Genomic DNA, 17,131 nt, shown 5'->3' on the forward strand with positions numbered 1-17,131 from the left:
TGTCACAGGTTAATCCTCCTGAAAACCCAGGACCGCGGAGGGAATGCAAACACCACCTCTATCACTCCCAGAGAAAAGACAGTGATTTCTGGTGACACTGAATTTATTCAAACCCTTGATTTATTTATTTTAAGACCATGGGATACTTAGGAGTTGCAATAATACCTCACCTGAATTTGGTGATGGATTGGCTTCTTCCCTACGTGTCTCGTTACTCGCCGGTACCGCGGCCCCGGAACCGCCCGGTGCGACCGCAAGGGACTGTGACATTACAACTCCGTGTTCCTCACTCTTGTCATCAAAGTTTCCCATCAATGCTTTCCTAATAATGTCTTCCAGACCCAGATTACTGGCAGGATCTGCAAAGGAATGACCCCTCGAACTGACTGCACCTGGGAGAGAAAAGAAAACAGGGAAAGGTGGGAAGAGAGGCAAAAAACGTCTCAGAGAAATTACAAAGGGATGTGGGGAAGCATTTTAGAGAGAGACAGAAAAGTGGGGAAATAACAAATAAAGCATTCTTGCTTAAGTTGCCATTTAAATATTTTCTGAAACTTTGGTCATTTTGCTTTTCTCTACAATGCAGGAAACCAATTTTCATGTAGGATATTAACTTTTACATTTTTGTCATCTTCCTCATTTACCGGACTCCCCAAAGAGTATAAATTTAAGATATTACATTAGTTTACTTTTTCTGAAACACATATTGTTTCCTTTACCTGAAAACTTACCTGAGGTAGTGACTGCTGGCAAATTGAATATTTCAGTCCCTGGCTGAGCAGTTGCTGCAATCAAAACACAACATTTCACTGAATTTTTCAGTACTGATGATCACTCAAGTTATCACTCCTAGCTCTACTGCACAAGAAAAAAACCCCAAAAATATAGTTCTAGTATCATATTCCACCATGTCAGTGTTCATTCCTGAAACTATACTAAAATTTCATTTAACAGACATAATCATAAGGGCCAAGAAAACACAAACCATTCAGTTTCCAGACACCTTTCCAAAAAGGAACATGTATAACAGTTAATGTTGATATGAAGCAAACTACAGACACAAAGTTAATTAGAATAATGTCAGGTTTTAACATCTTTCTCATTAATTGTGTGGTTTTTATCTCTCAGATTAAGTGTTAAAAAGATTAAATGTGACAGTCCTACATACAGCAGCATTTAAAAAAAAAATCTAATAATATTCTGATTCTACTGGTCACAAATTATTATATGTGTTTTATGTTCATAGATTTAGATTAATTCATATTATTTGAAACATATTTAGGTCAGGACATCTGTGGATGGCAGTCACAGAAAGCACAAGCTGGAAAAATTGAGTGAAAAGGCAAGTCCTGCATACCCATGTCAGAGTCACCTCCACCAGATGAGTTCAGCTTTCGAAATATCTCCTGTTTCTTGGATTTTACCATTGGTGAAGTGTTCTCAAGTTTGGTGAAAAACGAAGGCAGGTAACTGATACTGCCTGGAGAGCGAGAGTCAGTCCTGCCAAGACCAACACGTGTCAAAGAGACAGAACATCCAAGATGTACATTTAAATCTTTCCAAAAGCAGTCAGGCAGAAACCACTAACGTTGTATGAACACTGTGGTGGCTCAATAAAAACTGAGTTTGTTTAAGCAGCAGTAATCTGGCAAAAAAGCCTTAATTAAAATCCCCAAGAAACAATCCATACTTAAATTAAAAAATAATCTAAAATAAAGCAAAAAAGACTCTAAAGGTTTCCTAGCCCAAAATCCTTACATTTCTAAAAGTGCAGTCCTGTTCCCAAAAATCCCTGAGATCTAGCTAACCTCCACCATGGACTGTAACAACCCTGCCAGCAACTGCAGAGTGGAGGGGGGAAAAAACCCAAGAAAAACTGAATCAATGTCACCAGAAGAGCCTTAAATAAGTACATTGGGTGCTACTCCTTCCTCAGCAAAGCAAATGGCAGGAGCACCCACTGCAACATCTGCCACAGGTCTGCAGACACCAGCACTGCCAGTGTGCCAGGGATCCTGGGCAGTTTGATGCTGCAGATGTGGCAGAGTGACAAACAGCTCTGGGACAGGGCTGCCTGATCCAGGGACCTCCTGACACCCCACCTTCACACCTCCCAGAAGTGAAGCTCCTTAGCTTAGTGATGTTTCAACTGATTAACTGCTCCAGAATCATGAGTGCTGGAAGCCAGGGTTCCTCCCCTCTCCACCAGGACAGTATCCAAAAAGCCAATCAGGCAGGAGAATACAGAATTATTTAATAAATACTGTAGAAAATGCACCTTTCTCAAAAACCACCTCAGTTTTATAGAACTGGTACCCATGAGGAACTTTGTTCTAACATTTTCTACCAGATATAACAGATATAACACTGAAACTGAAGACAGAACACGAACAGATGCCCTTTCACTCAGCCTTCCCAAGGCACCTCCCAATAGCAAGTTTTGGATGTTAGTGCAAAAGGATCACCTGTGATTAACAGCTTTCCCTGTGGTACCAGAGGAAGATCACTTAAAGTGCTCTTCAATAAAGACACTGTTTGCAGCACAAAGATCCCAAATAATATTTTTAAAGTCAGCTTTACACCTACCTCTGTTCAGTAGGCTCAGTTCTTTGGGAAAGCAGAAGAACATTTTCCTGTTTCTCATGTACAACCGGGACCTGAGGTGGTGAGATTGGCTCGTAGGGCTCTGAAGAGACGTGACTCCTCTCTGGAGATTTTCCAGGCCTACATCCATAATTCAGAGACAGGTAAGTACTCTTAATGCATGGACAGCAATAGTTAATTCATGTAATTGTTTTCCAGTTGCTCCATAACTACTTATGTCTAGTTATATGTTACATGCCTTTAGTCTGCTTGGTGACCTCAAAAAAAAGACTATGAATAAAGACCCATAATGACTCCGGTAAGTTTTAAGGAATTAAACATCTTCACCTCTCTAAAGACTGGAAATTAAGCAGAAATAGTGAAGGGAAAACAGTTTTAAGTTATGTTTTGGAGCCAAGCAATTGTCAAAAACAGTATGAGACAGATGTTGTCTAAAAATAATACGAAAAGGTACCTTCACTTCCGATCTACATCAAGATTAATGCACTTTTTTACAGAAATACCATATCTGGGCATTAATTAAAGTTGCAGTCAAACTGAATACATGCATTACCTTCCCCTGGCCTTGTCAGACAGGTTTTCAGGTGACACTCTGGCACCTGGCCGCTGGTGGTGGACAGGCTGTGACTGTGCCTCGGGGCTGTAGCGATTTGATGTCTTTGCCCGGCTGGAAACAGGTGTTGGAGCAGGGGTGGAATTCTGGAATGTAGTGGTGGGAGGCTGCAAAGAGGCCTGAGAAGCTGCTTGGTTTCTTGCAAAGTCTTGTGTAATAATTTGCTGAATGTCATCAAAAAGACAGAAAACAGATCTTGGTCAGATATTGGCCAGACTGTAGGTATTCATGAACTAGATGAACATGAGACTGACTGCAACAAACGGGATTATAAATCCAGATACAACGTTTTATAATATCCTCAAGTAAAACCAATAATTAGAGAATTAAGTTCCAAAACATGTGTTTACATAATCAGAATACAACACTTGTCACATCTGACAAGATGCAAGCAAATAAACCTACACAGATGTGATCAGCAAGGGTGATGAGCCGATGGGTCCTGGGCACGTGTGCCATCCCTTCTGCCTGGGAAGAGGGAGGTGGAGGTTGTTGGGGTGAAGGGGGTTCCTGCTGCGTCCTGTAGCGGTGAATCGGCCCCTCATAGGGCCTGTTTGGGTCAGCTGGTTGAAAAAGAGAAGGCCAGTCTGTTAAGCTGCAAGGTTTGAAACTTCTGTGCTTACAAAACGTAAAAGATGAAGAGTTTCTGCATTAGACTGTAGGTATCCTGTGTGATGACCACCTTTTCCACCTTCATACACAGGCTCTACAATTTATAAAATAAAACTTCATTCCACAATGCAGGTGAATTTCAGCTCATTTCTCAACTGCAATACTTTGAGCATCACCAACAGGTAAAAAATTGTGGGCATCAACACCACCATGCATTGATTTTAAAGAATATATTGAAAATTTCTAATTAATTCAGCGATGCTGTAAAGAAACTGTGTTTAATGTGTCAGTTCTAAGACATCTGCTCTAGTTTTTCACTGCAACAACATACTTCCAACAAGAAAAATATGGTATACAGTCACTTTGATATTTTAAATAGATAAAATAATAGATAATAAGATATATAATTATAGATAATGTTGAATAATAGATAAAAGATATTTTAATTTTTTATGAATTTGTGGAGCTGGTAAATATAAGAAAGGTAACTGAGAGAGTATTTGCATATGCAGATAAACTTACTCTCTGCCTGGCTTGGTTTAGGTGTCTCTTGATAGGGCTGTAGCTTTTCTTGAGCAGGTACAGGGGAATTTGCAGGGCTAATCACCTCAATGGCATCTCCAGGAGCTTCATACCGGTGGGAGGATACTGAATGTCAAGCAAAGGTTGTGGAATAAGGGGTAAATATCACAGAAATTTTTTGTTGCCCACAGCTTCCACTGAAATGGCATCAGTGAATGAAAGTCAAAACACTGTCTTTTTCTCATGATAACCATGGTGACACAAACACTTCCATAAAACAGTGTTTCAACATAAACCAAATAATTTTCAGTTGCCTGACTTCTGATAAGGTTACTCTTACGATCCTGCATTTCATGCTGTAGCATGGAATCTGAATAAAGCAAACAACTCTGATTTTGCAAGAGTCTTGAGTCACTATTTGCAAAAACTGTTTGTCTATGAAGTGTTTCTACTGTGCAGGGCTGAATATTTTATCATTAAACATCCACATCATTTCACATCTTATTTCCCTGAAGGGCTAAGACAGACAGCAAAGAAGTAGATAGTGACTAAGATACGTACAACTACTGGAAGAATCTGAACTTTGAGAGCCCCTATCTCGTGCATCCTTGTCTGAAGCAATCTGTCGAGTGATGATCACATCTATGAAGTTAGCAGCAGTAATTGTGGTCTTTCCTCGAGTTCTCAGCTCTTCCTCGTACCTGGATTTAGGAGGAGGTCCTTTCTCTTTACCAGCCTCTGAATAGACTACTGATGAAGACTGTCCCTGGGACTTGCCACCAGAATAATTTGCAGATGTATAGGGGCACTGGACAGGCCTCTTTTCTACCTCCAGTGTCTTCTGTTCCAGCTGCTGCTGGTCAGTAACCACAGCTGACCGGCGGCCCATGTTCTCTTCTATCCTGGTTCCTTCGTGCTTGTTCTCTTTTGCTTTGGCAACTTCCATCTGAGGAGCAGAGGCTGCAGCATCTACCAGAGCTGCCAGGGCATCAGCAGCAGTGTTGTAACGGGAAGCTGGTAAGCCTTGAGTGATAGAGGGAGCCCCGGGGGTGAGCTGCCTGTTGGAAACATTGAATAGTCTGAATTATATCACAAGGAACAAAGAACTAGAGCCAGATCGTGCATACAGTGAAACAAAGCTTTAGTGACCCTCCTTTCTCTCCCAAATGGACTGGTAAAAATGCACTGGATCACTTCTGATAAATCCAAGAGCAATCAGAGAGTGGGATATCCTTAACCCTGTAGTATTTTCCTCAGGCTAAATGCAGCTTTTAATAAGCTCAAATATTAGAACAGGTATCTCTGCAACAGTAACTTATAAAACATACATGATACGTAGCTGAGCAGCAGGATCCAGAGGTGTGATTACACTTGTCCCATTGGTTCCTTGAAAAATACTGGGCCTTTGCTGCAGGATGTTTTCCTGGGTTCTGACTGACGGGGATGGGGACCGGACGTATCCGTGACTGCCAGGTCTGCCAGGCTGCTCTGTACCTGCAGAACACAGAGTGGAGGGGAACAAACAAAAAATATATGGATTATTCTTATAACAGTGCAGAACTATGTATCAATGCTGTATCCTCCACATCCTTTCCCAGGCAGCTCCACCACTCTGGATGTGGTGGAATGTATGAAGGTTTAAATGTTTAGAGCACTGTGTTTACAATGCTCTAAATTACATGCTGTGCCAGTGATAACTGGGATTCATTCCTTCCCTAGGTACTAGGGGAGTACCTGAGGTACTAGGGAAAGCTCTGAGAGAAAGATCAAGCCTGGTACTTGTAGAAGTTGCAATAAAGACCAGAACTGCTGGGTAACAGGAACCTGCCTGAAGTGCAGACTGAAACCGAAGTGAGCAACGTGTTAGAAAGCTGCTGTTCACAAGAGTAGCTACAGAAAATGAGCAGTTGCAGTTCTACAAGACAACTGATCCCATGTGCACTGACCTGGTCGGAGATAAAGTTCAGCAGGGACTGAAGTTATTCTCTCCCTCTCACGTTCTCGTTCTCGTTCCCGCTCTCGCTCACGTTCCCTCTCCCTTTCCCGTTCCTTCTCCCTCTCCCTTTCCCTTTCCCTTTCAGCACTTGCAGCTGCAGAAGCTGCCAGGTGTGTGGGGTGTCCTGGAAGGTCCACAAGGTAAAATGAAGTAGCAAAACAGAGATACATGAGTGAAGCATAATTTGATGTTAACATTTGCCAGCATATTCTGCCATCCACCTACAGCAAAATTTCCCACATACATTTTCATTCCACTCAAGACCATCCCTTATCTAGGAAGACAAAAGCTTAACATACAGCAACAGTGGAAGGCTCAACAGATATTTACTGAAGTAGTTTCTCTACTATTAGAAACTAGACAACTTTTAAATCCAAATTCCACCCTTCAACATATGTGAAATGAGGTTAATGAAATCATATTCAAATTACTATAAATAAGGACCTGACAGAACGAGGCAAATTCTGAATTTGACAGCTCTCCTACTGTAACTATACAGGATATCACCAAAAAACCTTTGCTATCAGAAGTGCATGCAAAAAGCATTGCCTGAGAAAACAACAAAACATGGCCATTAATGAAAGCTGAATAAAGATGGTCAATTATCTCAGCATGTCAGACAATGAGAGAAATCACCAAACCATGAGGGCTCTTACCTGGTGACAGAGAAGCAGGATTGTAAGGCCTGGGGGGGAAGGTAAGCTGAGTGCCAGGGATATATGTGATTCTCTCCATGGGTGGGGTGCTTGTTCCTCCAGGATGAGGCACTAAGATAGTGGGAGCCATATTGTTCAGGTCAATAATTCCTGTTAGGAGGTGACACACGTAAGAATGGCCGCTCAAGGACAGACCAAAGGTCTACACATTTTATGTTCTGTTCATTGGTAACAGTCAGCAATGAGTATTAGTGAAAAAATATAAGAATAAGGCAATTGTAGAACTATACTCCAGCTGGTTATGGATCTGGCAATCAGCAATTAAGGAACACACTAAGTCAGAATTTGCATTTGTAGTACTCCCTTTAATTGCCCTTTAAGAAAATATGCTTCAGCTCTACTCAATAATTCCCTATTTTACCAGTTTTGGGTATTACCCAAAAATACAACAATGAGCATAGTTTTCACAAACATTAACCTTTAGGCTGTTGCTTTTGTTTTCTTTTTGAAGTTCTCATTTTGATATAATTCTCTTTTCTGAAGTCTGAAGATGAGCTAAATATGCTTCTGATCACTGGATCTTGAACACTCTTAAAGTCTTACAGCCTTCCCCTTAACAACAGTGATTACAGACATAGTTTTCCTTTATATCCACAAAAGGCAGTTTGCAAATGAGTTGTCATACACGGAACACATCTACACATCTGCACTTCTGTGCGTGCATTCAGCCCACCGCAGAGCACATCCCAAACCCCTCTGAAAGAGCATTACAGCAAAAGACAGGCCCACCTCTCGCTCCTGCATAGGGCAGAGCTAAAGTTTGCTCTCTGGGAGACAAGCCCCTGGTGACGTCGGGGCGAAGGTTGACCTGCATCTGCTGGGAGGTGATGTAGTCGTTGAGGATGGTCTGCCGCGTGTTCTCCATCGCGTACAGCTGGTACTGGCTCGGGTAGCCCGGGGTGGGCGAGAGCTGCCTTTGGAACAGGTAAGCAGCAGCAGCTGGGGGTGACAGAGGGGAGAAGAGAAGATTTAGGAAGCAGTATCACAGAATAGTCTGAGTTAGAAGGGGCCCACAAGGATTGAGTCCAACTCTTAAGTGAATGGACCGTACAGGGGACTGAACTGTGACCTTGGCGTTATTAGCACCAAGCCCTAACAAACTGAGCTCATCTCGTGTCATTCTCTATCAAATGAAACTTTCAGGTGTTTATAAAGCTTCAATGAGAAGTGCTGTCAAGTCTCTCTAGCCAGCGCCAAGTAAATTAAAACAGCATTTTAATACTGATGTTTTAGTGAATTTATGCACAGACAGAAAATGCTACATAATCCAGATTGGAGAGATGCATTAGAGAAGAGATTTTATTTAAAACGTAAATCCTGACATTCTGAAGATATAAAGGGCTGAAATACCTAAAGAAGGTTAAAATACCTCACAGAAGTAGACTGATGGATAGGTTAAAAGGAAGTCTATTGTATTTAACATCAACAGGAATAACGTGATAATTCCTCTGTGAGAATGAATCACAGTCATGAACAGAAGACTTACACAGAATACATGTCTATATATAATTATATAGAATTCTACTATAATTCTATATAATTCTATTCTTTACTTCTGTAGCCTCTTCCATATGCTTCTTTGCATAGCTTTCCTGAGAGCTTTTAATATATTTCACAAGTACTTAACTAAAAATAATGCCTGAACTTTTTAACAACACAGAAGCAAGTTGGCAGCTCTGAAAGGAAGTTACAGTATTATACAATACTAAGTTTCCTGGTTAGATACCAAACCACAACAATATATATTTATAACCTCATAAATGATATCTGGCCATTGATAATTGCCTTTTAAAGGCATCAAAGCTCACAATATTTCTAAAACTAAAAAAACCAACACAAATGGACTTACCAGGATCCAGAGCCCTGTGAAATGGCATAGCAGGATCTAAATGAGGAGGGAGGTGACCCCTATAGACTTCAGGAGTTGCTCCTCTGTGATGAGGGTCAAAAGGACTGTGAGCCACTACAGGATCAACCCCTGGGACTGGAGATTTTGCTGGCACACTCTCCCTCTGTGTTGGAGTGAGTGTGTTCTTCCTTTCGTGATTTGCTGGCTTCCCAGAAGATATTCCAGCTAAAAGAATGAAAAATTCAAATTATTAAAATGTCTATTTTCCCACTGAAAATTCAGCTGTAAGTATACACTGGCTCCCAAGGAACATTCTCGAGTACCCTGCAATCAGCTACAATAAAGCACAGAGAATATTTTATATCACAAAATATTTCTGGTGAAAAAAACTATGTTATAAAACTCAGATTGCTTACACTTGATCATATTATCTTCATCATGTAGACACCTCTGTAATTCAGGAACAGCTTCTGCTCTTAAAACATTACCCTTGTAGGTAACACTTTCACAGTGATGCATAATCAAATGAAAATTGAGAGCGAATTGCCTTCCCACTGTACTGTACTGCATTACAGTAAGGTAGATTTTAATTTTATTTTAATTAACAGCTTTAATTAACACCTTACAAATTGAGAGAAGCCATTAGAATAAAAGAAAGAAGAACAGACCTCATAAAGCAGTTTTAAATTAAAATAATAAAACTTTTTGTCTTACTCTGGATAGGAAGAACATACCCTCACTAACTCTATTCATCATAGGTGAACTCCTGGACATTGGACTCTGATAGTTCACAGGTGTCCTCCGTGCATTTGTATCATCATAAATCCCAGGGCTCAGCTGTGATTTGGGAGTTTCATGAAGAGTTGACCTGAGGACAGAGGGACCAGAGCTGACGACCGACGTGTGCCGGGAGCGGACGGCGTCCCCGCTCTTCACATCTTCGTATTTTCCTCGCTCCACCACCTTCACGTTCTCTGGCACCATTTCCAGCTGGGGCATTCCACGGGGGAGCTTGCTTGGTCCAGTGATTAAAGATTTTACGTTGTGTTTGATGGCAGACTGGCCAGAGTTGCTTTCATATTTTATGGGTGTGCCCTGAAAAGAGGAGAAAAAGGTCAGGTAAAGTTATCCTGTCAATGTTTCACTTGTGCTAAAAAACCCTCATGGCCAGAGCCGACTCACCACTGAGTCTGTGAGTAACTGCACGAGTCCACCAGTGCTTTTTGGACTTACCTGAGATATGGAGCCTTCTATGATTGGCCTGGTTGTCTGCACCATTTCAGGAGTCTTGCGACTCTCTTGGCTTAACAGGTCCTGTCTTGGGATTTCATGGATGGAACGACCCATTTCTTTTATAGTGGTGACCCCATCATATGGTTTCCCCTTAGTAATGGCTCCTTCAAATGTCCTTATGGGAGGTGACTCTCTCTTTATCTGTTTAGGGTACTTCAAACCTTCTTCAAAACTTTCAGCTGTTGCTCTTGGTGTGCCTTTTATAAAAAGAAAGGGTCACATTAATGGTGTTAACAGCTACTAAGTCTCTTTTTTTCCACAAGCAGAGTAACTAACTACATGTCATAAAACTGGAATTTTGGTTTCCTATAGTCTGTGACAATATACCCTGAAGAATAAAGAAATCACCACAAAAATAATACTGAACAAACATTCAATATATTACTGAAAGCACCCCAAGCTATTTCAAATGCTGAAATAAAAGAAATAGCATACATCTTCAGACATCTAGGGAACTGCTAGTGTTAGCTGGAAAAAGTGCCAATTACCAAGGATTCATATTAAAAAGGTCTATTTTCAAAAAAGAAATGAAAAGCTATATTTACACACTAGTTTTGAACACATAATATCAGAAAGTTGCTGATTTACACTCTGATAACGTGTTTCATAAAATAATCTTGACCTTTAACACAGCTACCACTGGTAGTAACAGTTTTAAGGTTCAGAAATCCAGATTTTTGAGGATGTAATTAATGTTTGCTTCTAAACTTGCAACACCTTACCTTGCATTATAGAGCCAGACAACACTGTTCTCTCCTTTAGTTCAGCGTGTGGGCTCCCCCGAGGCAGTGCACGGCATATTAAACCTAAAATTAAAATGAACATCATTTAGAGAATTAAAAAAGTGTTAAAAAACCACTCCAAACCAACAAAACCCCTCCTTCTCACACCTTAGAGATTGTGAGATCTCTATCACGGCAGTGCCCAGAGGGCCAAGCCTCAGTATGTCAGGCATTGTAGCAACATGTTATAAACACCTCCTGCCCCCAAAAAATAAATCTTTCAGTTCAAGTATTTGTGCTATTGCATTGTTGCAAGTTTTAACATATTTAGAAAACACAAAGTGTTTTTTACAATTAAGCTTAGCCTTTGTTCCAAAAGCAGTCACTGCTTTCCTCACGCTCCACTTTCTGTGCCTAAAAAGAAAGGGGTTCATGATGGGAAGTGGAACAATAAGAAAAAAAAAATATATAGCTCAGCATCCTCCAAATTAATCAAAGTTCATATTAAATCATCTGTGAGGAGTTGAATTTACTGTTCCTACAGTAAGAATCCAAACCAAACCCTCAAAACCTCATAATTTTACACAGTTTGAGGACAGAAAATGTGTCAGTGATGAGATACAGCACAAAAGTATCAGAGCAGCTTCTCATGTGCCAGAAAAGCCTGAAAATGAGCCAAATGCATCTGCAACTTAAAGGCCACAGTGAATTTCTGTAGACAGTCTACAAACCTCTTATTCATATTGTTCTATCTGATGAACATTTAAACAAAACAGCCTTTAAGGCTACCCAAAGATGGGACAAAATGCACTTAAAGAGTGAGACTCCATGGTTGAGGCATGAAACATTTTCCTGCATTTGTATTTTTACAAAACGATCAGAGAAGTTATATAATGGCCTGACTTGACCTCTGCAGGCTTTGTTTGATCACAGTTTATTAAAACACAGTGGTAGTAGGGATGCCCTGGAGCAGGACAGGGCAGCTGTGCAAGTCAAAGAGGTTTATTGCAGGAATGCAAAAGGTCAGGCCAGTGTGATACCGAGGGACTCTGCCAATATTGAACTAAGGGGTGTGTCACAGAGTCTGTGCTGGTGTGACCCAGAGTTTGAGCTCTATGTGACCCACTGGGACTGTGGAGAGTCAGTCACATGTGCTGAGAGGAGGAAGTGCCACCTGGACCTCCAGTTGTGGTAACACACCAGAAAAACTAAAAGGAAAACTACTATCTGCTTCAGTCCTGTTCCCAGCACACTTTAATTGCAGCGCTGCTGCGTGGATTTGGTTAGTAATGTAAGATTTAAATCTAACTTCTCTTTTATCTGCTCAGTAGGATAATCTAAATACTCTTACATCAATGCAAAAGGTTTGGATAAAAGATAAAACACCTTGGAAGCAGCTGTTTTTACCTTCCAGCGGCGCAGACACCGGAGACTCCCGCAGTGACATCCCTTGTTTTATATTTCCTTCCATGGTGTCATAAGTTCTCTTTAAACCAATTTCATGAGCAGTTCTTGGACTCCTTGTTCCTTCACGGACATTTTTAATAGCTGGTAAAATGTACAAGAGTGTGGTTAGGAAATGTGGACAATAAAAGAAAGGACACATGAATATTACATTAATGAGACCACAGGTCATGAATACTTTAACAACACAACTTCAATATAATACTGTAACATTAAAGCTCAGTCTTGAAAAGATCCCTTACAGTTTGTCAAAAAATATATATTTGTTTGGTTACTGATTTATCAGTATTTCAATTGAAGTTCAAAGTTAAATGTTACATCTATTTTTATTTTAATACAGGCAATTTTAAACTCGGTTGTTTAACCTTTCACAATAAAAATATTCCATGACAAACTGGAAATAAATGGCAAAAAAATTAAATAATTTAACTATATTTTAAACACAGAATGCAGAAGATTCTTCAGAACACAGGCACAATTTCTGGATCACTAATTCTCAAAACCAGCACCCCAGTGACTGAGGTTCACACCAACCCACTCGGAAGCAGAAACACTTCAGACAGGGATCATCAAAGCAGAACCTGCTGCAGCCTTGACTTTGATCAGGTACAGGATACAAACACTCACCATCATAAGATAAAATATGCCCACTTTTGCCTTCATAAATAACGTGGCCTTTGGCTGAAGCCTCCTCCCTGCACTTCTCTGGGCTGGTGTCCTCTGTGGCCAGGCGGGTGATGGTTCCCTTCAGCAACGCGTCGGCTGCGATGCCAGACTGGGACAGAGCTGGGGTACCCTGTGTGCAAACCCAGCACATGTGACTCAGAACATGGGGGTTTATTTAAGAAAACAGGGAGCAGTGAAGGGAAAAAAAAACAAACCCAAAACCAAACAAATTTTAGATCTATAAAACCAACTACTATCAAGCAGTATGGCTTAAACTTCTGCTTCTATTATTACCTCCATATGAGCAAGATTATTCGTAAGCAATCTGCTACCCTCTTACAAAATACAGAAAGAAGAATAAGAAGGACAATATTACCAAAGTATTCCACAACCTAGAACATTTACCCTATAAATACCATTAGGGGGGTAGATAACATATACCACATTCTTAATGGTGCCATTAGGTTTTATTTCTGTCCAAAGAAATGAAATCCCTCTTTCTCAGAGCAGAACTGATACTATTATCTCTGTAAGTAAGGACCCCAAACCAACCAAAACAGTAGCATTTAAAAAATGATGAGACAAAAGGCTTGAATTTACCTTTCTGGCTTTAAATAGCATCTGCACAGGACTGGCTATAGTTGATTTTAATATCTGAACTCAGGTGTGATGCTGTTTTCATGAAAGGTGCCAATGAGCCTTCAGTTAGATTTACCAAAGGCTCTGGTGTTTGTATTTAAAAAGTTTAAAGACTCATATGTATGAAGATGAAATCATGGTAATGCTGATTTCAGCAACAGTGGGATTTGAACATCTGATGGTATTAAAGTCCTTTTTTCAAGGCAGCTCCTACTCTGTGATACCAATTTACTTTTTCAGACATGCAAACACATTCACGGTGATAGTTTAAAGATGCTGTTTTTGCTACAGCCTTCTCAGCAAAGGGAAAAATACCTGAGTTATGGAGCCTCTCAAAGAAGGAATGGTCTCAACAGAAACTTTATTGGTTGGAGTTCCTCTCGTTATACTTCCCTCCTGAATCGTTGTGGTACCTGATTTGAAATAATAAGATATCCTGATAAATAAGAGAAAAAAAAAAAAAGGCCACTCGACTTGAAATAATTAAAAACTCTAGTGAGAAACTGTTAGTTTACACTAAAATATAGGGGAAATTTCAGCTTAAGAACATGCATTTAAGGCGGATAGGCTATTTCCTCTTTTAACATAGTCCTTTACAGTATTAATTCAGGTAATTTTACAGGATTAATGAATGCTATTTAGTTTCTGTTCTTTTGATGTATTTGGATGTTTCCCATGTGTTGCTCTGCATATGCTCCAGTGAACAACTTACTTTTGAAACTGGTATGTCTTGAAACAAATATTTTTAAGCGAGCCATGCAGAGAGGAGGAGCCAGCTACAAATACACACGGCCTTGGAAAACTGGGAACAGATTAATCCTATAATTTTATGATACTTATATAATCATAGAATACTTTAAAATAACACTTCCAGCAGTTTGAGCTCTAGAAGTTGATTCTCTTGGTTCTCTCAGGCTCTGACAGAGTTTCCTAATCTGTGTGACTTCCTTTACCTCTCACCACACTTTCATGCTGTGCCCGGACCAGGAGCCCCTCGGGTTGGGAATTCTGGCTTCTGGGAGAGAATTCTTCTTGTTTAATATAGGGCAGGGAAGCTATTCAGGAGAATAAAAAGTAAAAGGTTGGGGTTTTTTATTTTCCTTTAATTATGAGTCATTAAACAGTCTATATAAAACACATGTCTGTTTTTCTTACCAGATTTGGCCGAGTCCTGCTGCCTTGGCAGCCCAAGAGATATAGAACCCACTGATGGCTTGGCAGTTTCTTGGGCGTAGGAAGCTTGACTGTGGGACGTTAAGTAAGTGCCAGGTGTTCCCTGGAACAACAAATATATGTTAATTCTTGTTTCTGGAATGAAGATTCACATCTCTGTTTAGAGAATGCTAAGACTACTACGATCCTATCTTGAAATGTTACAGCACCCCACTGCAAAGTCTCAAAGCACAGAGCACCAGGAGTGCAGTGCCAGTGGTCACCTAAACTGGACATCCCTGACCATGCCCCTAAATATAAATAACTGCAACATGTTCTATTTTCTAAGGCATATGTAATTCCTGGACTTTCAATAGTGGAATGTATAGGTAGGTCTGAAGGGTTAATGCTGTGAATCCATAACAGAGTACAAGAAGTTAAAGGTTGGAGAAAGGGCAAAAAAGTTGATGTAAGACAGATCTTCAAATAATAATTCTCTTACTTGTGAGATCGAGCCTCCCATGATGAAGGAAGGTTTTTCTGATGGCACACTTGTTTTGGAGGATGGAATGAGGGGTGGTGGAGGTCTGGTGGGTCTGGTTGTGGGAAGGCGGACTCCTTCAGGTATGTTGGTTATCACCTGGTGAGGTGCTGGCTGGAGAACTTGGGGAGGAAAAGTGTACATTAAATATTACAGTGTATTTATGTTCTGTGAGCTGTCAGAGAGGCAAGAAGAACAGAAACAGCACAGTTCATCTGACAGTTTCTATGTGGAATTGGCTCACAATACCCAAAAGCTGTATTTACACTCTGAAATCCATTATGTCCAAGTTTTTTGTTGTTTTCCCATTTTTAAAGAAAGTTCTTATTCTCTAAATGGAAGGTACTTGAGTAACATATAATCTAAGCTTCTCTCATCTGGTCATGACATTATACTCTGAAGGGAAAAGCAATAATCCAAGTTTCAGAATTAAGATTTGTCAGTTATTTCACTGTTTCATAAAACATTCAGACTATAATATAGAGCAATTACAGTCAGACACTAATGCCAAGGATATCAGCAGCTTTCTCTTTTCCTCAACTTCACAAGAAAGGTCATCCAGGAATATGACAGTATTTGTATTAAGATGAAAAAACTGTTTATGCTGTTTAACACTTTTCAGATCATCCTTTAATGAAACACATGTCACGCAGCTCAGGCAGCAATACAGAACAAAAATACCTCATTGGAGCTAAAAAAATACTGAGCACCTATTTACATGCACAGAAAACAATGAGTTTTCTTGTGTTAATTCCCAAAGAGTTTGGAGAACAATCTGATCCTACATCAAGTCCAGCTTCCAAAGGAGGAGGATGCTTTGCTCTGGTACGTGACAATCTTTACCTGGTGGGACACTGTAACGGGCTGTGTTCATCTCAGGTTGGGGAGAGGCTTTGTTGACTTCTCTTGGAGACAACCTGTAGGGTGATGCCGACCTCGTTGCTGTATTTTGCACTTGTGCTTCCTGCTCTATTCGCTTGACCTCAGCATAAGGCATGTAGGCCACTGGTTTTCCTGTGAAGGTTGAAGTTATAGGAGAGAAGAACCCTGTGTTAGAAATTGGGAGTCAAAAGGTCAAATTTACAGCAGTTTTAACACAGGGCCTACTCCAGTGCCAGAGACACTCATCAGGTACAAATGTTTCCATTAAAAAGTAGTATTAAATTTAACTTAATGTGTTCTTCTGTCTATACTTCTATATCCAAAGCTTTCTCATACTACTGTGAAAAACAGTAAATGAAGGCTCTACTGTTGAAAAAGACTTCATTTAAAGAAGATTCCTTTCCAAATCCTGTGTATCAACCAGGTTTACATGCAAGGTAAGCCAGACTTACATGCCAGTCCCACCAGACAGAACTCCTCCTTTCTTTGTTTGCTTGCCCAGAGAAATTTGAAATCAAATTTCAAATACCGATATTGCCCATAAAGGGAAAAAAACCATTTCTTTTTTGAATGTAGGAAGTTAAAAATCCTGTACCAGAACTACAGAAATTTCTTCTATTTGGTAATGGACAATTGAAGAATTCAAAATAACAAGCCAGAACAAGTCTGCTCCAGCTGTAAAGTTACACCTTTAACCTCCATAGTCAAAGAAAGGTGGCACTAATCACTCCATAACAGCCTTCTAAAGGATCTTGACTATTTTAATCATGGTAAAGCCCTGTGTAGGTTGTCATAAGCCAATTCAACTTCTTCCCAGAACTTTCCCACACTTCATAACACCCTCCTGCCAATGCCAAGAG

General features: G+C 40.3%; 1 protein-coding gene across 3 annotated transcripts in view; it reads right to left on the bottom strand.

Annotated features, from left to right (window-relative positions):
- NCOR1 (nuclear receptor corepressor 1) overlaps positions 1-17,131 on the bottom strand; it is a 60,583-nt gene that overhangs the window by 3,336 nt on the left and 40,116 nt on the right. For all 3 annotated transcript variants that reach the window (XM_032707892.1, XM_032707891.1, XM_032707893.1), the window contains 23 exons: positions 16,233-16,403; positions 15,351-15,511; positions 14,852-14,972; positions 14,650-14,751; positions 14,012-14,109; positions 13,019-13,187; positions 12,335-12,475; positions 10,928-11,011; positions 10,146-10,402; positions 9,647-10,007; positions 8,913-9,137; positions 7,793-8,002; positions 7,004-7,153; positions 6,298-6,471; positions 5,680-5,845; positions 4,913-5,409; positions 4,352-4,477; positions 3,623-3,780; positions 3,158-3,381; positions 2,587-2,724; positions 1,358-1,500; positions 732-785; positions 171-392 (listed from right to left, as the gene is read on the bottom strand). In XM_032707892.1, the coding sequence (XP_032563783.1) occupies positions 171-392; positions 732-785; positions 1,358-1,500; positions 2,587-2,724; positions 3,158-3,381; positions 3,623-3,780; positions 4,352-4,477; positions 4,913-5,409; positions 5,680-5,845; positions 6,298-6,471; positions 7,004-7,153; positions 7,793-8,002; positions 8,913-9,137; positions 9,647-10,007; positions 10,146-10,402; positions 10,928-11,011; positions 12,335-12,475; positions 13,019-13,187; positions 14,012-14,109; positions 14,650-14,751; positions 14,852-14,972; positions 15,351-15,511; positions 16,233-16,403 (4,152 nt within the window). The remainder of the gene's footprint in view (positions 1-170; positions 393-731; positions 786-1,357; positions 1,501-2,586; positions 2,725-3,157; positions 3,382-3,622; positions 3,781-4,351; positions 4,478-4,912; positions 5,410-5,679; positions 5,846-6,297; positions 6,472-7,003; positions 7,154-7,792; positions 8,003-8,912; positions 9,138-9,646; positions 10,008-10,145; positions 10,403-10,927; positions 11,012-12,334; positions 12,476-13,018; positions 13,188-14,011; positions 14,110-14,649; positions 14,752-14,851; positions 14,973-15,350; positions 15,512-16,232; positions 16,404-17,131) is intronic.

The sequence above is a fragment of the Chiroxiphia lanceolata genome, chromosome 20, assembly GCF_009829145.1.
Source record: "Chiroxiphia lanceolata isolate bChiLan1 chromosome 20, bChiLan1.pri, whole genome shotgun sequence".
Classification (NCBI taxonomy): Eukaryota; Metazoa; Chordata; class Aves; order Passeriformes; family Pipridae; genus Chiroxiphia; species Chiroxiphia lanceolata.